Source organism: Xenopus laevis, chromosome 2L, assembly GCF_017654675.1.
Source record: "Xenopus laevis strain J_2021 chromosome 2L, Xenopus_laevis_v10.1, whole genome shotgun sequence".
Lineage (NCBI taxonomy): Eukaryota > Metazoa > Chordata > Amphibia > Anura > Pipidae > Xenopus > Xenopus laevis.
This window is the reverse complement of record NC_054373.1, coordinates 46,961,639-46,983,411: the sequence shown is the minus strand read 5'-3', so window position 1 is coordinate 46,983,411 and position 21,773 is coordinate 46,961,639. Positions and strand designations below refer to the sequence as shown.

Here is a 21,773-nt window from a genome sequence, read left to right as displayed (position 1 = left end):
AGGGTCGAAGTTTTTTTTAAAGGGGAAGTACTTCGACTATCGAATGGTCGAATAGTCGAACGATTTTTCGTTCGATCCGTTCGATTTCGTTCGAATTCGAACGAATTTAACCAATTCGATGGTCGAAGTACCAAAAAAATACTTCGAAATTCGAAATTTTTTCATTCGAATCCTTCACTCGAGCTTCATGAATCGGCCCCTAACTGTACAGGCCGGGTAGCAAACATCGATATATACTGTGTGTATGTATATATATATATATATATATATATATATATATATATATATATATATATATATATATATATATATATATATATATATTGCTATAGCAACTAGAAACAATATTTACTATATATACTAGATATATATATAGATATATATACAGATATATATATATATATATATGCAATCTCAATGTAGGAGCACTCACACAAAAATATATTGTCTGCCTGGGTGCTTGTAATAAATAGTGTAATAGCCCAACAAAGTACAGCACTTAACAGGCCATGTGCATACAAAACACGTTTTATTTATTTAATTTACAAACCCAGTATTTTTTTTCCCTTGAGAAAGGTCACAGTCAGTGACCAAAATTCAGAACACTGTGATTTGTGATGTGAAATGTTTTTTAGCAAGTTTGCATCGGATTGACCCAAAAAGCACAGATAGGATTTAAAAATGATGAGTTCTTTATTCTCCTTGTTTTAGACCCACTTGCATGTAGCAGGGGTGGGTTGGTGGCAGAGCTGGGCTGGGCAGGTGAGGAGATGGGGAGAATCAAGGGAGGGGGTTGGGCACAGACCAGTGGCATAAGTAGAGTGTGCCAAGCCCCCCTGCAAAAAAATCTTCAGAGGGGCCCGGCTCGGATCCACACACCTGCCCACTTCCCGTCCTGACTCCTCCCACTTTCCGCCAACACAGATTTTTAAGGAGTCACTGCAAGTAATAACCCAGTCTCCCATGCCCTGCGCCTGTATTCATATTAACCCCTACATTGAAAACACTGATAACACACATAGGGGCAGATTTATCAGGGTCGAATTTCGAAGTAAAAAATACTTCGAAATTCGACCATTGAATTAAAATACTTTTTTCACCGGATTTGGCCATCGAACGATCGAAGTAAAATCGTTCGAATCGCACGATTCGAACAATTTTATGCTGTAGACGGTCCCCATAGGCTAACATAGCACTTCGGCGGGTTTCATTTGGCGAAGTATTGAAGTCAAAATTTTTTATAAAGAGATTCCAATAATCAAACTATTTTACTTTGAATTCGAAGTAAATTCGAAGACGTAGTATCCTATTCGATGGTTGAAGTATCCAAAAAATTACTTTGAATTTTTTTACTTTGAAAATTCCCTCAAATTCACTTCGACCCTTGATAAATCTGCCCCCTAATTATCCTGAGAAAAAAGGGTGCAAACAAAGCCCTCCCACCAAGCTCCCAGGTTTCTCATGTACAGTTTCATACCTCCCAGTGGCCCGTTTTCTGTGGGTCAGTTTGTAGCTCTGAATTCAGGTTAAAAGACTCATGTTAAGTATGTTGTTATGGAATTATAAAGGAATGACAACATTATAATTAAAAGAAAATAGGTGCCCTGTGGAAGGGACATTGTGGTAAGCCACTGAGTGAAACAATGGCAGCTTAATAGCAGCATACACAGGAGGATAAAAACTGCAGACAGACCGAGTTGGCAGCTGATTGGCCCCTGTATTCACCCATCCAACGGACCCTGTTTTCCCGTTGTTGTGATCCAATCAAATACCTCCCAACATTTTGGAAATAGAAAGAGGCACAAAAAGATTTTTTGACCATGCACATTTTACAAAATTTGGCAGGTTATGAAAGTTGAACACATTTCTGTGATTTTTATTTGTTATTACAGTTTTGCTAATGAAGGTCAGTTCCCCTTTAGACTCCTCTCTCAAGAGACCTGCTTATCTCAGATTGTTACAAAAGTATCTATTCTGGGTTCTCTCTCCAAAAGCCAATTAAGTTAGAAACTTTGTATCTTTTTCTGGCTTTTCAGTGCAGGAGATCAAAGAGAAAGTCGGAACATTGCAGTTGCAGGTTGAGCTATCAAAATCGGAACTGTCCCGGTGACAGTTGAGAGGTATGCAATGATTGGGCCCTAGGGCCAAACAATTAGATCAGCCTGATATCGCTTACTTCAAGGTGGGCATAACAGGGAAAGATCTGCTCATTTGGAGACCTAAGATCTTCATGTGTATGGCCAAGGCAAGTAAAACCTGTAAGCTTATCTAAAAATGTGTTCACAGAAGCTGTGAAAGGAAAGAGCGCAAATGAAATCTATTCTGCTGTTGATATTTCCGTTAATCAAATGTATAGGTGATATAAAAAAGAAAAAAGTATTAGTGCCCCCTTAATATTTGGGTTCACATATTTTGTAGTGGTAAATGAGGGTGGAGTTGTAAAGTAGAGCAGTATATATATAATAGGATCATCATTTTCTAGAGCAGTGATCCCCAACCAGTAGCTCGCGAGCAACACGTTGCTCTCCAACCCCTTGGATGTTGCTCCCAGTGGCATCAAAGGAGGTGCTTATTTTTGAATTCCAGGCTTGGAGGCAAGTTTTAGTTGCATGAAAACCAGTTGTACTGCAAAACAGAGCCTCAATGTTGGTTGACAATCCACATACGGGCTACTAAATGGCCAATCACAGCATTTATTTGGCACCCCAAGAACATTTTTCATGCTAGTGTTGCTCCCCAACTCCTTTTACTTCTGAATGTTGCTCACGGGTTCTAAAGGTTGGGGATCCCTGTTCTAGAGGCTGATGTACATTCCAATGATTACTTTGCTTTACATTTCCTTTATGAACCATGACAAGGCTGCTGTTACTGTCAGGACATGTCACACGACTACTGAAAAGTAGCTTTCTGCGTGCGCGGCAGGAACAATTAGCTACAATATTGAACTGCAATTTCCCCAGCATGACTGGGCTGCACTCACCATGAAACATTCTTCTCGTGCTTAAATGACTATAAGGTAATATTTTCCCCTTAACTACAATTGAGCTCCTATAATAATGTACTCATCGTATGTTTGCTTCATGCTGTAAGTGCTCTGTCCATTTAAAGGTTGTGCTGAGCAAGTTACTTATTATCTTGCAGAGACCAAGACGATCTGCCTAAAATAAATGCTGAATCTGAAATAAGGATAGAAGCATAATTAGTGGTATCAATCTCCTGCAGAGCATAACTACTACTACTACTATGTGCTTGTATATACAAAACCAGTGATTAGTTCAGATGTCTATGTCTATGAGTATAGAGTGCAAGTGGTGGGCAGCAGACTAAAGAATTTTTTTTGTTAGGAACATACAGCGCCTTTCTTCCCTTATTTCCTGATGTAAGAAGGCATTGCACTTCTCTTTACTATTCCATTCACATTGCTCTTGTGATACAGTAGAACCCTGATTTTACGTCCCCCAAATATACGATTTATTGGATTATTTGCTGCCCCTTGCTTGTACGCTGTATTCATTTCTTCACGGATTTTAGGTTTGCCCAAGTTTATTTTGCTCAATCCCCTGAGTGACAAAAAAACAGGTTTCTACTGGATTTAGTGTTGTCCCTAGTTTCTGATTGTAGAAGTGAATCAGTTAGCAGGACTGGTGATAACCTGCTGCAGACCCGGACTGGCAATCTGTGGGTTCTGGCAAATGCCACAGTGTCTACTATAAGGTGCCATAGAAAGTCAGTATTTAGTGGGCTGGTGGGGCTGTTTGGGCCTCTGTGTACCTGAAATGCCAGGGCCTATTTTAATTCTCAGTCCGGACCTGACCTGCTGTACATACTATTGGGTAAGAGCTAAAAATCTCCATTTTGAATAATAGATGTGCTAATTAAGACCATATGAGAACAAAACAAGCGGGTTCAACTAAAGACTATCATTGGATTGATTGCTATAAGTTAGAGAACTGGGTAAAACGTTACCTATGTTATACATTGGCAGGTATTTTAGTACCGCGGTGTTTTATTAAAGGAGTACAGATGCAAGACTAATGCTTTGCTGCTTTCTTGAGTTATAAGACCTGTGCCCAGGGTTGGTGCAGGAATAGTAGCCGGCTGTAAATTCCATCAGGTCTATGACACTGTTAAATAAAGAGCAAGTCAGATATGCAGTCTGCCCAGAAATGCCTCTAACGCCCCCTTCTACACAGTGCCCTGCACTCAGCATAGTGGGGGGCACTACCCCAAGGGTATAATAATAATCTCTCCTATGGGCAATGCCATTTTCACTAAAAATGGCAAGTTGTGTGATCATGTTTAACTATATTTATAAGCAGCATTCTATCGGGCATATGTATGTCCACAACTACAGTGAGCAAAGTGCAATTTTAAGTGCAATCATCATGTTTTGTTCCCTACAGTGCAGTTGCAGCAGCCTGTTAGATTTTGATCTATTCCCCAGTGAAGGGAAGTGAAGTGCTTGAATTCTCCAGATAATACTCTGGCCTGGAGTGCCTGTGATTTTTCAGATGTGAAGTATAAGTCAAGAGCTCACTGCTTTGTACAGGGGAATGTATGTCAGAGGCAGGCTCCTTATGAGGATGGATTGTATGCATGAAAGAAGCATCTCCATCACTCACACAAATAGAAGTTCTATTCACTTCCCAAAATCAACTTCCCCATTTTGCTTGAAAAAGCTGTTTAGAAATCAGTGCCAAATTTAGGAAGCTATTCTAGACTGTGAATTCAGCATTGTGCTTTTTAGGGATATGCTCATTCTATTATGTGAAGAAACTCTGTTTTACAAATAAAGTTTCATACAATATGTAGCTCTCCAGCTTGTACTGGACGACATAGACCTGATGTAACATATCACTGGTTATTGGTTACCCACTTTTTTGGGTACAAACAGAGCACAAATTGACATTATACATATCATGAGGCAACCTAGGGGGTTATTTACTAAAAAAAACATTTTTTGAGATTTATTATACCCCGATAGCCGATGCTGTAGAAAACAGAATACGAAATCTGCCATCCCAGACCTGTCTAGGTCCTTTTTAAATCAATGGGAGAATCACAATTTGAAGTTATCATGGTTTGCTCTGGGTTTAGCCGGAAAATCCAAAATTTTTGGGGTTTTCGGGTTAAAACTCAAAAAAAGCCACCAGGAGATCTCACTCAACCCCTTCCCCTCACCTTTTTCCCCCTCCCCTTTTCCTCATTTAAAAGGAATTGTTGTAAATTTGTTAACACATAATTGGGTTTGTAAAAGTGAAAAACACAATAGGCGAAGATTGCATATCAGTAAAATTTTATTGCTAAATGTGTAAACAGGAAGAGAAAATTGCATTCTGTTGAACTAATGTGTTAACTTCAATAAACAGAAAGTTGAAAAAAACAAACAAAAAAAACTCAAAAAAAGCGATTCGGGGAAAAAAGCCTGAAAAATTTGAGTGATTCGGTTTTCGCATCACTTTATTGAGTTTTTCCATGATCCAATTAATTTGAGTTATTTTATTGTTAAATACGTTCAAATCGAACATGGGAGTTTGGTTGTGTTTTTTTTTATATAAACTATGAGAAATATTTGGATTTCTCAAATTTTTCATGGAAATAAAACACATTTTTTGAGATTTATTATACCCCGATGCTGCACAAAACAGAATCCAAAAATCTGCCATCTCAGACCTGTCTAGGTCCTTTATAAGTCAATGGGAGAATCCCAATTTGACGTTATCGTGGTTTGCTCTGGGTTTAGCCTGAAAATCCGACATTTTTGGGGTATTCAAGCTAAAACTCAAAAAAACAAGCGATTCGGGGAAAAAAGCCTGAAAAATTCGGGTTTTCGCAACACTTTATCCAGTGTATCCATGATCCAATTAATTTGGGTTATTTTATTATTAAATAAGGTCAAATCGAAAATGGGAGTTTGGTTGTGTTTTTTTTTTATAAAATATGAGAAATATTTGGATTTTAGTAAATATACCCCCTAGACTTGTCGGTAATTCAAACTCCCTTAGTACATTGTGTTTATAGCTACAACTGTCTTACACCAAGGAAACAGATTTTAATGGCAACATTAGTACTGTGCACACCATTCTTACACAAATGCCATGAAAAAAGTGTATGCCATAACTTGTATGCGGTTTACCAAAAAGAAGCTAATTTGCATCTTGTTATTGCATTGCACGCAAGGAGTGGTGGACATAAATGGCCTGTGCCTAGAATTTTGGGGCGAAATGCTGCCTTGTTGGCATAAAACATGTTGAAAATGCACATTGTACATCCTTTGTAAATGAGACATTTTATCTCTGCGTATGAGTTGAGCAGAGCATCAGAAATGCGATGTCTCTTGTACCCCCTAATGGCAGCTCTGATTGCAGGCTGATTTTGGTGTACACGTGTAAATTGCCCTCTAATACAAGTAACCTGATATATCCTCCATCACTAAAAAGGCACCAGGTACTTGTTTTTGGAATTATTTATTGCAAGAAAACACAATACTTTGAAGCCTCCCTTCTGTTAATCTGAAGGGATTCCCATCCTCTGGAAATCTCTCTTAGTGGATAACCACTCTGAAGCTGTCTCCAGTTGACTTCAATAGAAAGAAAATGCCTTTCATAAATCCACAATAGCATTGTACAATATGCATCCTATATGCCTTAAGATGGCCATGTTGAGATTTTTAAAAGATCAGATCCTTATTGTGAGACCACGATTTTCTCGGAACGATCGTGCGATCGTACAAATTGTCAATCAACTAAAAAGACCAATTTGCCAGGAAAACAAAGGGGAGCTGCCTGCTTGGCCCTGCAAACATAGATAGATTGCACTGGGACCGACAAAGATTTTTTGACCTGACCGATCAATTTCCTGACAGATGTCGGCCGAAAAATCGTAAGATGTACGATCGCAGACCCTGTAAACTGTTCAAAATTAATACATTTAATTGATACATTTCTTATCTTTGTTCCTGCCGTGCAGAATCCCTGAGTTTCATTAAAGGCAGCTGTAAGAATTGATACAATAGTTGCTAATATTGCAGGTGGTGTGAAAATGTATGCAAATTGTAGCAAATTGTAACAGTTCAGAATCTGCACCTGAATTACTGAGCTGCCAGACTAAAAGTACATTCAAATTTAAACTTTGATTTTGGAAAAACTGAAAAAAGTCTTTATTTCTGGAGAACAATCTGAAAACACCTCAAATGAAAAATGTGCTAGGAAATCGTGTTCATCAGTCCACAATCTGCAGAAATGCAAAGGTGCTGAGAAGTGGCTTTTCTTTAAGAAAACACCAATTGCAACTGGCAATTCTATACTCTAACAGCATGTGTCTCTTGAGATGTACTATTGCAAGCATGAGGTTCTGCATCATCACCTTACAGAGCAGCACAGGTAAAAATAATGTGGAAACCTCCGTACTGTGCCAGGCATGTATTTGCTGTTAAGAGGGCTATACTGAAGTACAGGGATGGTTTCAAAATAGATCCTAATAAGAGAAATTGTTTTGTGTACAACCATTTTTTTTTTGCTTACAAGTAATATGTGAGAGACAAAGGGTTTTCATTCATGTGACAGCACAGTGGTTGAATATTGTATTAAATGCTCCTGTGGGTTGGCTTTTGTGTGTCGTACTATAAAGGTACGGTTGAATTAGACACCTGATTTGGATAATATAACAAGTGATAAGGATGAGGTAAAACTGAAAGTATAACGGCTAAAGGGGCATCAAACATCACAACTGAGATGGCAAATTCTTGAAAATCTAATCCCAGCACAGAATGCCACACATAAATTAGTATTTGTACTACAGTACGGGAATAGAAAATATTTAAATGAGGAGTTTCATGGAGGTTGATGAACTACAAGATTTGGAGGTTAAATTATCTGTTTGGGGTTAATTGACTGCTTGATTTAGGGCTCTTACAGAAAAGCGGTTGAAGCTGTGCTCCCCTGCGTTCCGTTTTTATGCGTTCAGCCGCAGGGGAGCGCAGGAGTAGACACACTCAGTGGCTGTACTCACACAGGCGCATGTAGGCGCCGAACGCAGGTTGAGACGCAACATGCTGCTTTTTTCCTGCGTTCAGTGCCTACATGCGCCTGTGTGAGTTGAAAAAAACTGATTGTGTCTACTCCTGCGCTCCCCTGCGGCTGAACGCATAAAAACTGAACGCAGGGGAGCACAGCTTCAAACGCTCGTCTGTAAGAGCCCTAATTGTGTAATGCTGCACACCTGACAAAGGGGCACATCCCTGAAATTTTATGTATTCTGCTTGACCCAATAAGCCACGGGGGCTCCTGTGCTGAATGGTTTCCATGTGCAAGCTCTGATTCGTGCAAGCAGCAACAGGGGAGAAGGGGAGACTGGCTGTGGGATAGTACATGTAGTAGGGAGAGATGGTGCCTATATTCTACATTGCTTGCCTTGATTGGGATATCCTTTCATCATGGCAGTAGTGGCTCCCTGTGTGCTAGCTTCTGTTAGTACTGGGATGGTGGTAGTTCCAGGGTTTCCCAGGATCAATAGGTGCAGTTACCAGGGGTGCTTTGCCAATGAGGCGAGTTGAGGCTGTCGCCTCAGGCGGCAGTGCCCAACTATGTACCAGGGGCGGCAAAAATGCTGCTCCTGGTACTTTAAGAGCGAATTTCCAGGGGAGGGGGGGCAGCAGCAACTGCTTCTGCCTCAGGCGGCGGAGGGGCCAGGATCGCCCCTGGCAGTTACACACCATCATTATTATAATTTAGCAAAATAATTATAAGGAAGAGAAATTAAAGTCTTGGAAATCAAATTAGAGAAGTACGATGGTACTGCTGACATTACTTGTTTTTAGTAAAATATTACTGACATTGTGACTCCCTCCACCCCTTATAGTTTCTGCCTGTAATTGCTTTAAAGTGATACTAAAATGTTTATATTAAGAGATAGCATGCAGTGTCAGATACCTTCCAGTCCAGTGATACCTTCTGTTTTTGATACCCAAACAGGGTGAGAACCTTGCCTCAGGCTGTAGTGAGCGGCTAGTTGCAAGGGGTGGCAAAAAGCCGCCTCTTGTAACTTTAAGAGCCGAACTTCCGGGAAATTCAGCTCCTCTAGTGTAAAGAACGCTCAATGCACTAGCGATGCTGCCCCCCTTAGACCCAATCCAACGCTAATTTTTGTGTGTGGAGCAGTAGAGGGGGTGGGGTGGCATCAGCCCCAAAATCGCCGCTGTAGCCAAATGTATTTATTTTGCAGATCTTGGGGCTTCATTCTCATAAATAGGCAGTTCAGGGTTACAGTGGAAGGGCATTACAAATTAACCGGCAAGTACATTGCTAGTAAATTTATGACTTGGCAGGTGTTTTACTGGCCAGGCCCATGAAATACCGGCTGGGTGGCAGCCTCCAAACTCAGCATTACTGACAAAAGAGAAACTTCTATAAATGCACAGTATGGGTAATGTCAATTGCTGCTGTGCACAAGGTCCTTTCTAGTGACAGCACGGTATCACTCATAAATGTGAGTTTTTAAAAGCAATACTCCTCTTTCTCTTAACAAGATCAGGTGCACAAAACTAAGTCCCATTCCAGCATGTGTTATATGTTTTGTTTTCAACAGGAAAAAGCAGGGCTGAAACTAGTGGTAGGCAGCAGATGCCTACTGCTTAGGGCACAACTGAGGTGTAGGGCATTATAACCCGGCACTAATGACTCTGCTGACTTTTCTAACTGCCTTGTATGGAGGAAAATCTGGATAGAGGGTGTGGGGGAAGCTATAGGTTGCAGCAGTGAGTGGGTGGGTCAGTATTGCAGACACCCAGGGCCGGGCTTACTATTCAGATGCCCCAAGGCCAGCTCCGCTCCCCCGTCTCCTCCTCCACCCCCCATCTCCTCCTACCCCCTTCTCCTTCCCCTCCGCGTACCCTCCCCTTCGAGTACCCTCCCTTTCCCCTCCCCGTCCACTTCCTTTAGGTGCGAGCGTGTGCACAGGCAGACGGAGAATTTGTCCGGCACTGGAGACATGTGCTCATATTTAAATGCGGCTGGGCAGCATGCCGCCCCTGAAATTCTGTCGCCCTAGGTCTGGGCCTTTGTGGCACTTTTATCTATTAACAAGTTTCCCAAACATTCAGCAACGTCACAGGAGAGTGGTCATCAAAATACAGATACCTGCAGACAGGGCCGGATTTACACAGCGGGCACCCCTAGGCCTGTCTGTATCCCCCGTCAAAATTTTCATCATTGGAACCGGAGCAATGGGGATTGGCACATGGGAGATTTAAGAAAATCATATCTCCTGCTCATCCCCAGTGTTTTTGAACCAATGTGGGTGTGGTTGGGCTGCATGCCGCCCCCTAAAATCCTGCCGCACTAGGCCTTGGTGGCCTCTCCGGGCCTGTCTGCTGAGTAGGAAAATATCCTTAAAATGCCATTATTTCAGTGGTATTTCAATTACTTATCAAGCATCTCACATCTTCTCTCACTCTGCCAAACTGTTCTTCAAACTGTATATTTAGTTATGCAGTTACCTATGGCCACCAATAAGATGTTTGTTTTAAATAGATGACCAGTAAATTCTATACTTACTATACAATAATTTATTTCCCTTTTAAGGCCCTGATGACACAGATTGTTGTCTGTGCTTCTCTCAGGGTCAATCCTGGCCCCTCCACCGCCCGAGGCAGCAGCAGTTGCTGCCGCCCCCCCTGCCCTGTGTGCGCTTACCTTTTTGCACCTGAGGGGGTCCAGGGGGGTCCACGAGGGCGGCAGAGAGGGCCAGTGCGCTAGCGCAGAGAGCCTAACTGCGCTCTCTATGCTAGAGGAGTAGAATTTCCGGTTTGAAAACCGAAAATTCAGCTCTTAAAGTACCAGGAGCGGCATTTTTGCCGCCCCTGACACCTAGTGGGGTGCTGCCGCCTGAGTCAACAGCCTCAAGTCGCCTCATTGGCGAAGTGCCCCTGGCTTCTCTCCACCTGCATTTTGTAGGCAGGTGGAAAGAAGCGGATCTGCTCACTTCCACAGCTCCAACAATTTGCATTGACATATACACAAATCAGAGATCAGCTCCAAAATACCTGTTTTTTTGTTTTTCCAGCTCATCTCTACTCCAGACCAACACTTTTTGTGACCAGTGCTTTAACCTCTATCAGCTGAGCATCCTTCTTTGAAACAGTTAATATGATTGAACTTGCTGTGGTTTAAAGAAAATGTGCTTCTTATTTTAATGACTGTCATTTCTGAGTCACATTTAATTTTTAATTGTATTTATCTCTCAGGCACTTTCTGTTCTGTGAAGCTGAAAAATATAAATGTGATTAATTATTATTTTTTTTAAATATAAAATTCAATAATGACAAGCTGATGTCTTACACAATTTGTCAGTAATAACAAGACATTATTAAATCCAGGCAAGTTGAATAAATATATTTGGCTCGACGAGAGGGAGAGACCTTGTGTGAAAGCCAGGGAATGTTCAAGTGTACAATATATGGTTAGGGCAGGTAGTGTTAACAGGAATACACGTTGGTGTTCAGATGCTAGATACATTATGGTTACTAAGAATAACTTATGTTTCTTAAAGGATAAGGAAAGCTATGGAGGCATTTTATTGCCAATAGATTAGCTGCAAAAGTGCAAGCTAGAATACTATATTTATTCTGTAGAATGTTTTACCATACCTGAGTTAAAGGCTCTAGAAGCTCCCTGTTTGTTTAGGTTAGCAGCTGCTGTATTAGCTTGGTGTGACATCACTTCCTGCCTGAGTCTCTCCCTGCTCACTCTGGGCTAAGATTACAACAGAGAAAGAAGGGAGGGGGGGAAGAGGAGCAAACTGAGCATGCTCACGCATGGGGCAAGGAGGTTTAAGCTGAAGGCAGGAAGTCTGATACAGAAGCCCATGTGTACACAATAGAAGGAAAGAAATGCTGTATTTCTTTTCACAGTGGGTTAAAAATTAATATGAATACATTTAAGGAGAAGGAAAGTCTGTTTGCATTTGGGGGTGCCAAATGTTAGGCACCCCCAAATGATTGTATTGACTTAGCTGAAACTCCGGGCCGTCTCGGGCAGAAAACTGCACTGGCCTGGGGTTATACCTGTGAGCACCACGGAGAGATCTTCTTCCTCTTTCTTCGCGCATTTGCGCAGTAGAACGAAAAGCCAAACTTTAACTAAAAAGTCAACTATTTCATTCTACTGCGCATATGTTTGACCTGGGAAATTTGAAGAAAGAAGAAGCCGGAAGAAGATCACTCCGTGGTGCTTGCTAGTAAAACCCCGGGTCAGTGCAGTTTTCTACCGATAGGAGCACCGGCTTGGGGTTTCAGGTAAGTCAATACAATCTCTTGGGGGTGCCTAACATTTGGCACCCCTAAGTGCAAACAGACTTTCCTTCTTCTTTAATGGACAAGTCAAAGCATCTCAGTTGCTTATTTGAAATGATGGTTCTCTATGGGGTATATTTATCAAAGAGTGAAGTTAGAGATCGCCACAGTCCGCTAGAGTGAAATTCTGCCACTTTCCATTCATTTCTATGGTATTTTGAAAGGCATATTTATCAAAGGGTGAACTTTCACTTATTGATAAATACTCTTTTTGTAAATTCCATAGAAATTAATGGAGTGGCGGAATTTCACTCTAGTGGACTTTGACGATCTCTAACTTCACTCTTTGATAAATATAACCCATAGAGAGCCATCATTTCAAATTAGCAACTGAGACGCTCTGTCTGAAAAGGAGACCTTTTCCCTCCCAAAACAGCCTCCAAAATCACCCTGTAGTACAGTAGTAGTAGTACAGTTGGGTTGGCAAGCAACATCTCAGGGTAATTAGTTTGCCAGATCTCTGGGGGGCAGAAACATGGAGAGTAGATCTGTTGCTGTCTATGTTTGGCACCAGAGAGCTAGGAAAAAAGACATTGAATGACCAAAGATGTCAACCAGCGTCCAGCACCACTCTGTGCTATTCTGCATTTCATTAGCAGGTTGGACAACTGGGGGTTGTGTATGTTGTAGGAAGAGAGAGGTAGGACTCTACAGTGGCACCATCTTGCCTCCTTCCAAAGTCCAGTGCAGTGTCATCGGCTCGACAATGAGCCTTACATACTGCTACTATGGTTGGCAGCGTGGTTTTAATTAACGTTAAATAAAGGTTATGTTTTAACACACTGAGTGTGTTTATCAGCTGAACTGGTTACCTGGAGGTGCTTGCGGCTGATGCATTGGCAACATTGTACCCAGCTCATAAGTACCTTAATTGTTACTGTTTTCATACTAAGGTTGGCACCTTTTCTTGAAAAAATACCGGACTTCCTATATTTTAATGCATTTTCCCAATTAATAACATTGGGATTAAGCTTAATTTTTAACAGCCAGGTCAGTAAAATACGGGCAGGTGGCAACCCTAACTGCTAGAGGCTCAATGCAGACTAGTGCATCTACACCAGTGATCCCCAACCAGTAGCTCATGAGCAACAATTTGCTCTCCAACCCCTTGGATGTTGCTTCCAGTGGCCTCAAAGCAGGTGATTATTTTTGAATTCCAGGCTTAGAGGCAAGTTTTGGTTGCATAAAAACCAGGTGCACTGCCAAACTGAGCCTTAATGTAGGTTGACAATCCACATAGGGGCTACTAAATGGCCAATCACAGCCCTTATTTGGCACCCCAAGAACATTTTTCATGCTAGTCTTGCTCCCCAACTCCTTTTACTTCTGAATGTTGAGCACACCTTCTAAAGGTTGGGGATCCCTGATCTACACTATATATATTCCATATAGACATATAGACATAGCTTCACATGGATGTCTCATTTGTCATTGGAAACAAGCTGATTGCCTTCTGAAAGTGTCAAAGCTTGTTATCAATATATAATTTTTTTTTAAATTATATCCAAAAATGTTGCACATTCCTTGTACAGAAAACTCTTCTCGAGTATTTTAAAATTTGAACAATAACTCTATAGAGCACAAAGCTCAAATGCTTATCACAGCTGTATTCACTGCAATATATAAACAGTGATATCACTGATCTTAGCTGATAAGTGATAATGTTACTCTCTGCTAACTTGGACCTTAATGGTGATGTTCACCTTTAGATCAACTTTATTGTATGATGTAGTGATAATCTGAGATATTTAGCAATTGGTCTTTTTTTTACATTTTTTTACAGCAGCAATCCCATTGGGAATTTTATCAGATATCGGGTTGTTAGGGTCCAGATTACCCTAGCAACCAGGCAGTGGTGTGAATGAAGACTTGAAGATGAAAAGGAAATGTCCCAAATAGAAATATACGTAACACAAAGTAGCAATAACAATGAAACTGCAGTCTTACAGAGCAATAGCTTTTCGGCTGCTGGGGTCAGTGTCCCCCTTCTGAAAGCTGGAAAGAGGCAAAACAGTAGTTTTATGAACACAGTGATTTTTATTTCTATGTCATAGGTAAATAGGTATATGTATAGATTTGCTGCTTTTGAATCTGCTTTAGTAGTGTTCTGTAGTTCGATTTGTAGTTTAAAAAAAACATGAAATCGAGCAACACTAAACATACTGTATATGACCTTTTTGATTCAGATAAACACCTTAAAAAAAGCCACCTTTTAACGTTTTAACCCTGAAATCTGGCTCCGCTAGTGCAAAAAGCGCTATTGAGGAATTCCAGCCCCTTTTTGACCTCTCTGACGCTGATTTTTTAGCACGGGGCAGGAGAGGGGGCGGCAGCAGCCCCAAAGCCACCCCTGTCAATATACATTATAATTTTACCGAGGTTGGTTTCTGCGGTCACTGAATTCCTGTTAAGCAGAGAGCACTGTCTCACCAAATTGATTGGTTAAAATGGGAAACTGCTGTATGAGGTCGTGGATAGGTCCAGCATTCCTTCTTGTGAGCTGACATCCCATTGCCTAGCATAAGTATGTATTAAAGAATTAAAGTTCTCAATATAAGTTATATTTATAAAGATATTATTCACAAAGAAACAGGTGATCCTTCCCCATAATAAAATACATACGGCTGCTCCAAAATGCTCATTCATATATTATTATCACGTTCTATCACTTTGATTATTCTCAAGGAGATTGAAATGCTTATATAGTGTGTGAAAAATGTCACAAGCATAAAAGATATGGGGCATCCATTGTTTGTTGTGTTGTTACTGAAGAGTTAAATTGGCTTTGTACTTATTCTGATTTCTGGAACACAAGTTGTGTTTGCTGAACATGTTCCTTTGCTTTTCTTATAGTTTCCTAAGAGTGAAATGGAGCAACCATGAATGGTGATAGTAGAGACTCTTCCTCTCAGCTCCCTGACTGGAAGGAATTTTGTGAGCTTCATGCACAAGCGACTGCCGTGGACTTTGCACAGAAATTTTGCAGGTTTCTGAGGGAGAATCCTCATTATAATGCTCCTGGGGCTGAAACATCATTCTCTCATCATTTTGCTGCCAATTTTCTAGACTTCTTCAGTTTTGAGGTCAGCAGGGTATACGTGTCAGATTCCCCCACAAAGTACAACATAGTTCCTTTTGTAGGTCTACAAAACTGCCAGGTGCCTTTAGCAAGAAATTTTGTACCCCGGAAAGAAGAAACGTCCACAGAGTCTCTAGACAGCATGGACAATACTGTCACAAATCGATATCTAAGTCGGACTCAGGCCCGTGTACATAAAGTCTCATCTTATGGCCACTCGCGCAGTTCCGAAGATGTATCGGTTCACGACAGCTCAAAAACAAAATTTAAAAAGGGCTTCTCTTTACGGAACATGAGCTTGTGTGTAGTGGATGGCGTGAAGGAAATGTGGCACAGAAAGTCCTCTCCTGAGCCAGGTTTGGACAATGGGACAATAAGACGCTCTGATCGTGAGCATTGCACTTCAGGTAGCAAGGAACACGTTGAGCCCCGTGAAAAATGGACCCAAAAACTGCGACTTTCAAAAACGCAAGCATCAAAAATAGATGTCGTTGACATTCAGAGAGAAGGAACTCTCAGGTACATGGTGGCCGATGACTCTAATTGTGTTGCCAACTCTCAGTGGCAGAAATGCCGCTTACTTTTAAGGAAAGCGGTGAAAATGGAGGGAGAAAGATTCCTGCTTGAATTTTATGTGCCTCCAAAGGTAATAACCTTTTTTATTTTTATATGCTTGCATGTTGAGTTCCTTAGAGATTTGGAGTGCTAACATCCTCCACTGCTAACACTATTTCATGTTTTATTATACAGCTTTTTATTTTCTTTGCACAATTGTCCTTTTCCCATAAAAATATCTTTATATTATCTTAATGTTCTCTTTCCTTCCCATAATAGGCAGTAATAAAGTATTGTTTCATTTGTGCCCAGTTTATCCATAATAAAGGTTTACTGATCCTGGTATGAGTCTAGTGAGACAGTTGTTCTGGTTCTGAGTGCATCTCTATAGACATCTATAGACTCTCTGCCATACTGACTTCCTGCCATAAGGCAAATATCTCATTGCAGTGGTGCTGCATTACCACAGATGATGGCCTATAATATGGGCTGGTGTAGAGTAGCAACAATCAAAATAACTGTTACTCTTTACCTTTGTCAAATGTCTAACTAACTTATGACCCAAAAAGGTGACAGTGTGGGATGCGGTGCTTTACAGTGATGTCCTTATCATAGTTGTTCAGCTATGGGACCGTTATCCAGAATGCTTGGACCTGGGGTTTTCCAGATAAGGGGTCTTTACATCTTTGGACAGGGTCAGACTGGGCCATCAGGACACCGGGAAAAACCCCGATGGGCCCTGGCACTCATGGGCCCAGACCCCGATCTGCCAGGCCCCCCAAAATAAATTTTGGTTCATGCGCGCTGTGTGCAGGCTTTTGGCACAATTCGTACTGCCGTTTCTAACCCAATGGGCCCCCAATGTCCAGTCCAACCCTGTCTTTGGATATTCATACCTTAAGTCTACTAATTATTTAACCATTGAATAAACCCAATAGGCTGGTTTTGCCTCCAATAAGGATGAATTATATCTTAGTTCAGATAAGCACAAGGTACTGTTTTATTATTATTATTTTTTTTTATTGTAGAAAAAAAGGAAATCATTTTTAAAAATTTTGGGAAAAAAAGTCTATCGGACATAGTCTTCCCAGTAGGGAATCTAATTGGTTGGAATTTGAACTTTGAACTACATCATGGATGTTTGTAGGTCAGAAAGTAAGAAATAGTAGAATATAGGGCAGGAGTGACCATACTTTACTAATGAGAGGTTGAGAGGTCTACTTTTAGTGATGTTGTCCCATTATGATCTACATCCATAAAAACATTATTAGCATTCTATTAATACTGATTTATGAGAGAATTTATTTAATTGCTATATTTAACAACTATTTCGTATGAAACCTTAACCTAATAATTATCTAAATGAAAAGCATGAAACAGGAGGGCGATATAGACAAGCTGTTTGTTGACAGTGTTTTGAGATCTACTGATCACCAGCTAAAGGTCTACTGGTAAATCCTGATCTACTTTTTGGGCACCCCTGACATAGGGGATATTGGTGAAACAGGGTATGGAATAGAGATGAAAAGGGGCAGTAAAAAGAAGAGGAAGCAAATGGGTCCAGAGAGGCTTACAGTGAATAGGAAAGCAGAAGTGAATGGAGATAAAATACATGGTGTTTCATGTATAGACAAAAGCAGTGTTTTCATGGGGGCATTTTAACCCTAATGCAAGGAGAACACCTATAATGAAACTTCATCAGGAACCACAGAAAAGGGCAGGAGTAAAAAGCTTTAAGCTACTCTTCTGCATGGTTCACGTTGAAGTGAGTGGGAGCTGCAGAAGGTAATTATGGGGGTCTTTTTATACCATGATAGAATTCCCTAAATGTGACAGCTTTAAAGGGGAACTATTGTGAAAATTTTAATTTAATATAAGCTTCATCATACTGAAATAATAAACTTTCTAAATACAATCAATTAAATATTCTGCATTGGTTCTGAATTAATCAAGTTCATGTTCACTGTCTCAGCATCTGTTTTTCTTCATTCTGTCTTCTTTCAACAGTTGGGTCAAATATTCATTGACAGTTAGATCCAATATATCTTATAGGGGAGCTCCTTTTGATTTATTAGAGCTCACTCTATTAAAATCACCAGACATCATGTCTCTCTACATACAGAATTTGTGCAAAAGGCAGTTATTTTGTTGGAATCTATTTGTACTGTAATCAGTTATTTGAGTGAGCTCTTATACATCTGTTAGGAAAGGTATAATATATATATATATATATATATTTATATATATATATATATATATATATATATATATATATATATATATGATCTAACTGTCAATGAATATCTGACACCCAGCTGCTGAAAGACGACAGAATGAAGAGAAACAGATACTGAGAGAGAGACAGTGAACATAAACTTGATTATTTCAGAAACAATGCAGAATATTTAATTGATTGTATTTAGAAAGTTTCTTATTTCAGTATGAGGGAGCTTTTATTCAATTCTCATTTTCACTATAGTTCCCCTTTAAAGGAAAACTATACCCCCAAAATGAATACTTACGCAACAGATAGTTTATATCAAATTGAATGACATATTAAAGAATCTTACCAAACTGGAATATATATTTATATAAATATTGCCCTTTTACATCTCTTGCCTTGAACCACCATTTCGTGACTCTATCTGTGCTGCCTCAGAGATCACCTGACCAGAAATACTACAACACTAACTGTAACAGGAAGAAGTGAGGAAGCAAAAGGCACAACTCTGTCTGTTAATTGGCTCATGTGACCTTACATGTGGTTTGTATGTGTGCACAGTGAATCTTATGATCTCAGGGGGCGGCCCTTATTTTTTAAAATGGCAATTTTCTATTTATGATTATCCAATGGCACATACTACTAGAAAAGTATATTATTATGATAATGGTTCATTTACATGAAGCAGGGTTTTACACATGAGCTGTTTTACTCAGTATCTTTTAATAGAGACCTACATTGTTTGGGGGGTATAGTTTTCCTTTAAGTTAGCCCATATATGGCCAGCTTTAGCCTCCCCTCACCAAAAAATCACCCACCACCTATGCAGATCCCACTCATATATAAGAGATGTCTAATGTGTGATCCTGTCACATCGATAAGGTATGGGGAAAGCAGATACACAAGTAGTGTAGTGAAGCAGTACAGAGAAATACTGGAAGAGAAGTCTGGCAGGGAGTCAAAACACAGGATACGTTCTCTTCTCTGAATCAAACTCTGTTTTATGAATCATTTCCATTCATCAGAATAAATGTTTGTGGTGAATACCTTCTCTAAATAGTATAGGGAAACTATAGGCAAGATATAAAGCTGCTTTGTCTGAAGGAGTAACATTCACAAATATATATATTTAACATTTTCCACGACTGGCCCTAGAGTGACATATTTGAACAGACTGTTCCACGGAGGAAGAAGATGGTTTTTTTCTATCTGCGCATAAGATTTCATGCTTGCCTGATCCTGGAAATCCTGCAGTGATTTTACTGTGAGTGCAGAGCAGAAAAGACGCTCAGAGACATGTGGTACAGAAGGCAATTGTTTGCACTCTAATAAACACAAATTATACTGTACCATTCACACTTATGTTAAGTAACAAGACTCGTACTCAGAAAGGCCTGGGCTAAATTTCTGTGTTGGACCATTGTGACCTTTGGCCAGTCAATTATAGGACAAATAAAGCTCGAATTAAAAAAAAATTTACATTTATATTGGAATAGAGGCTTAAATATCCTAGGGGCAGATAGGTTCAGTGAGGGGGGATTCCTGGTAGAAGGGATCTCGGGTTAATTGTCTGCATGGAGGGGGGTTGTTGTCTACCAAGTGTTTGTTTGGGGTGGCAAGGGGACACATTTTTAATTTTTTTATGATCCTGTTTTAAGCAGTTGGAATAGTCATTTCAATTACATTTTCTTTCAGTAAGCAAAATACATTTTGGGGAGGGCTCCCCCTGTAAGATGAATAGGACCAGGGGCGATCCTGACCCCTCCGCCGCCTGAGGCAGCAGCAGTTGCTGCTGCCCCCCCTCCCCCTGGAAATTCGCTCTTAAAGTACCAGGAGCAGCATTTTTGCTGCCCCTGGTACCTAGTGGGGCGCTGCCGTCTGAGGCCTCAACTTGCCTCATTGGCGAAGCACCCCTGAATAGGACTGCTGTTATAATAAATGGTACAACAGGCCTATGTCATAATACAGGTATGGGATCCATTATCCAGAAACCTGTTATTCAGAAAGTTCTGAATCACGGGATGGTCATCTCCCATAGAAATTTTAATCAAATTGTTCACATTTTTAAAAACAATTTCCTTTTTCTCTGTAATGGAGGAATAACTATCATAATATTCTTATTTAATGTTTAGATTATTTTTTTAGCAAATTTAAGACATGATGGTCTAAATAATAGAAAGATCCCTTCTCTGGAAAGCCCCAGGACCCGAGTATTCTGGATAACAGGTCCCATAGGTGTACGGATAAGATCATCTGGGCTTTACTGTTATATTTTTTTTATCACCGACTGCCACTAATGTTAGATTATAAAAAATATACTGATCAGTGACACACTTAAAACATCAGTGAGTTTTACTTTTAATATTTATAGTGGATTGCTAAACGAACAAGAGTATTAGTACAGGTTTGGGACCTTTTTCTAGAATGCATGGGACCTGAGGTTTTACAGATAAGGGATCTTTCTGTAAATTTAGGTCTCCATGCCTTAAAGGGCATGTAAAGTCTAAAATAGAATAAGGCTAGAAATGCTGTATTTTGTATACTAAATATAAACATGAACTTACTGCACCACGAGCCTAATCAAACAAATAATTTATACTTTCAAAGTTGGCTACAGGGGGTCACCATCTTGTAACTTTGTTAAACATCTTTGCAAAATTAAGACTGTGCACATGCTCAGTGTGGTCTGGGCTGCTTAGGGATCGTCATAAACAAAGCTGCTTGAGTTCTGCATGGCTGGGAAATAAGGGGGGGGCTCCCCCTGCTGTTCATAAGTATGATTGTTTCCCTGCAGAGCAGTTAGGGACCATCTGACAATTCCTATCCACAGTCAGGTTTTTTATAAAACGGTACACATTTTTAAATTAAGGTATATTTGAGATAGGTTTCTTTTACATTAAAGAAAGCAGAAATGTGATTTTATTTTTTTGCCTTTACATGCCCTTTAAGTCTGGGAGATGACCTTCCTGTGATTCAGAGCTTTCTGGATAACAGGCAGGCCTGGATTTGTGGAAAGGCCACCTAGGCCCGGGCCTAGGGCGGCAGGATTTTAGGGGGGCGGCATGATGCCCAACCACACCCACATTGGTTGAAAAACACTGGGGATGTGCTGGAGATACAATAATTTTTTACATTTCCCATGCGCCAATCCCCATTGATGATCAAAATTTGCACAATAAAGGGGAGGGAACAGGGGCGACAAACGGCAGTCGGCCTAGGGGCGCCCACTATGTAAATCCGGCCCTGATAACAGGTCCCATACCTGTAGTAGTAGTAGTAATTTAAATAACCAACATATTCCATAGTACTTTAGACTACTATAGAAGGATGTATACACCAGACAGACAGAGGAAATTGGTGGCGGCATTCATAAATAATGGTATTTTTTGCTTTGGTGTTGAGAATAAAATCCAGTTAGTCTAATGGTGCCAGTTTGTGTTCCCTTTCCAAGTGTAACTACGGAGCAGCAGCATGCTTAGGCTAATAATGAGTGTAAGCTATCCCCTGCTTCCAATATGTTTATCCAATTGTGCTGAGTAGTATATCCGAGACCCCTGGGACCTGTGATC

General features: G+C 40.4%; 1 protein-coding gene across 2 annotated transcripts in view; it reads left to right on the top strand.

The window, feature by feature from the left end:
* The window catches only part of sh2b2.L (SH2B adaptor protein 2 L homeolog), a 63,432-nt gene that overhangs the window by 18,275 nt on the left and 23,384 nt on the right, over positions 1–21,773 (top strand). For both annotated transcript variants that reach the window (XM_018246293.2, XM_018246292.2), the window contains exon 2: positions 15,203–16,074. In XM_018246293.2, the coding sequence (XP_018101782.1) occupies positions 15,229–16,074 (846 nt within the window). In that variant the 5' untranslated portion in view covers positions 15,203–15,228. The remainder of the gene's footprint in view (positions 1–15,202; positions 16,075–21,773) is intronic.